The sequence below is a fragment of the Sprattus sprattus genome, assembly GCF_963457725.1.
Source record: "Sprattus sprattus genome assembly, chromosome: 21".
In the NCBI taxonomy this organism is placed as follows: Eukaryota; Metazoa; Chordata; class Actinopteri; order Clupeiformes; family Clupeidae; genus Sprattus; species Sprattus sprattus.
In genome coordinates this window covers 4,988,694-4,991,193 of record NC_137919.1, presented here as the reverse complement: position 1 = coordinate 4,991,193, position 2,500 = coordinate 4,988,694, and the positions used below count along the sequence as shown (strand labels likewise).

Genomic DNA, 2,500 nt, shown 5'->3' with positions numbered 1-2,500 from the left:
ACGCTCCAGGTCAGTCCACTGTGATACGAGCAAATATGCCAAAAGGAACTAATGATGTGACAAGCCTGAGAGTCAGAGTGTATTCAGAGGTATACCCTGCTTCATAAGACAGATATAAACACCTAATTAACATGTTATGATAGATATTATTCACATCATGACAGCTGATGTCCAATGATTTGACAATATTATTTTACCATTATCAGAAATTGCCTCTCCAAATTTGATATGCCACAACAGCTTAATGTCAAACATTATTGAGCTGTCATAGACTCATACAGTCATGGCAATTACCAATTATGATGACATGATACTGGTACATCTGACACTGTTGTTATAACTAATAATGACAGCATATGCCATCGACCCTAAAAACATTAAGCCATGCTGTGTTTGTCTAATGAAACAGGGTTCGAGTAAAATCAGTCACTCAAATCTGCTGTGTTTGATGTTACCAGTAGCATTATGGTCACCTGGGTCTGGTGCTAGTGTGGCTCATGCACACATCTAAAGGGAAATTAATCATTTGAACACAACCTGCGGATCACCAGAGTCAGAGACTCTGATCGGGTTTGTTGGACGTTAACGGTACCTTTATGGTGACCCAGGTCTTCCAGCGTGGTACCTGCAGACATGTTAAAGAGAACTAATGACGTGAAAACAACCTGCGGATCACCACCCTCAAGCAGAAGAGCGAGTCAGAGACTCTAAACTGTTTTTTTACGTTAGCGGTACCTTTCTGGTCCTCCGGGTGTGTCTGAGACTCTGCACCGAGGTCAGAGATGGCGGTGGTGCCACACCAGTAGGAGCGGGTGCAGGGGAAGTACCATGGCTTGGGGATGCCATACTGGCCTGTGGAGGAGGAGAGAGGAGTGAAACAGGGTGCAGTCCAACCAAAGTGCCATCCATTTGGTTTGTTCTTCTAATTGCGTTTGCTTTTGACCTTGCATTGTTTACACAGTAAGACTACAACAAGGCCAGTATTCTGAAGGACAGCAATGACCTCAGATGGGAGATTACAGTGATGGGTGATTTCTATGGCTGCCCACTAAAAGATGTGTTTCAGTAGTCCCTCTTACCTGGATAGATGTTCTCTATGTACCAGGTGAGGATCCAGTTTTCCCTCTTACCTGGATAGATGTTCTCTATGTACCAGGTGAGGATCCAGTATTCCCTCTTACCTGGATAGATGTTCTCTATGTACCAGGTGAGGACCCAGTAGATGAAGGCATCGATCAGCATCATGATGATGGACACGAGGAAGCTGTAGCCGTCTCCCTCCTCAGTGCTGCTGGCGATGTTGTGCCACTGGATGCCGATGCCCTGCTCCTCATAGCGGGCGAAGTTCTCACAGCCGTAGCCAAACGCCACGCAGGAGAGAAGACTCTGGGATGGCATGGGTGGGGAAAATATATTATTATAATAATGCAAATAATATGAATGCCAAAAAGGACATTTCTCTTATGAAGACACTGCATAGTGTGGGTTTGTGATAACGAGTGTGTGCATGTGTGTGTGAGCCTGTGCGTGTGGGTTTTTGATTATGAGTGAGTGTGTGTGGTGTGTGTGTGTGTGTGTGTGTGTGTGTGTGTGTGTGTGTGTGTGGGTGTGTGTGTGTGTGAGAGGGAATGAGAGGGATGGAGTGAGCGTGAGTGAGTGAGAGAGAGAGACAGAGACAGAGAGAGAAAGAGCGCGTGTGTGTTTATGTGTGGTTGTGTGTGTGCATGTGAGAGAGTATAAGATAAACCTTACATAAACATGATACACATAAAAAAAAGAATGATAGCTACAAACTTTGTCAAAGCCAAAGAAACACAGTTGCATTAGGCATCACATTTATCCATTTACATTTAGCAGACGCTTTTATCCAAAGCGACTTACAAGGATGTATACAAATTTTACATACACACTGATGGTACATCAGGAGCAATTAGGGGTTCAGTGTCTTGCTCAAGGAATACAAGGGAAACAGGGAATCGAACTACCAACCTTCTGATTGCTAAACGACTTCTCTACCTCCTGTACCACTCTCGTCCCCCCCCCTTGGTATCCTATGCAGGCACTATACATGCCGTCATGGTAAAACCGCTGGGAGAAACATGGTCCAAGAGCTAGCTCAGTGCTAGCCTTCTTGAAGCTTCACCAGCTAAACAGCGTTAGCCTTCTTCGGCTTCACCAGTTAAACAACCAGGCTTCAACAGCTCTGTTGTTCCCTTTATCAACTGCCATTCTTCGTCTTGCTTGCTTAAAGTACTTCAGCAACGCACACAAACACCTACTCAACACCTGACCTAAACGCAGTCGTCACCACGGCCTTCGGTTAGTCTCCATGGGAGAAGAGAGTGGCCACAGAAGCATGGCTGGACACAAAGGCGACATGAGAGTGCAGAGTCAAAGTGGGTTGCATAATGGCGCTGTGCTGGAATGCTAACAAGTTTACTGCAGCTGTAGGTGTAAAGAAGGGCAGCCTTTACCTAAGCGCTGCAGCTTAAAGGGGCAG

At 45.6% G+C, this 2,500-nt stretch overlaps 1 protein-coding gene across 1 annotated transcript in view; it reads right to left on the bottom strand.

The window, feature by feature from the left end:
* LOC308382368 (phospholipid-transporting ATPase ABCA1) overlaps positions 1-2,500 on the bottom strand; it is a gene marked incomplete at both ends in the record, with an annotated part of 237,019 nt that overhangs the window by 158,993 nt on the left and 75,526 nt on the right. The window contains 3 exons of the mRNA XM_080860090.1: positions 593-625; positions 736-852; positions 1,182-1,386. Of these exons, the coding sequence (XP_080716216.1) occupies positions 593-625; positions 736-852; positions 1,182-1,386 (355 nt within the window). The remainder of the gene's footprint in view (positions 1-592; positions 626-735; positions 853-1,181; positions 1,387-2,500) is intronic.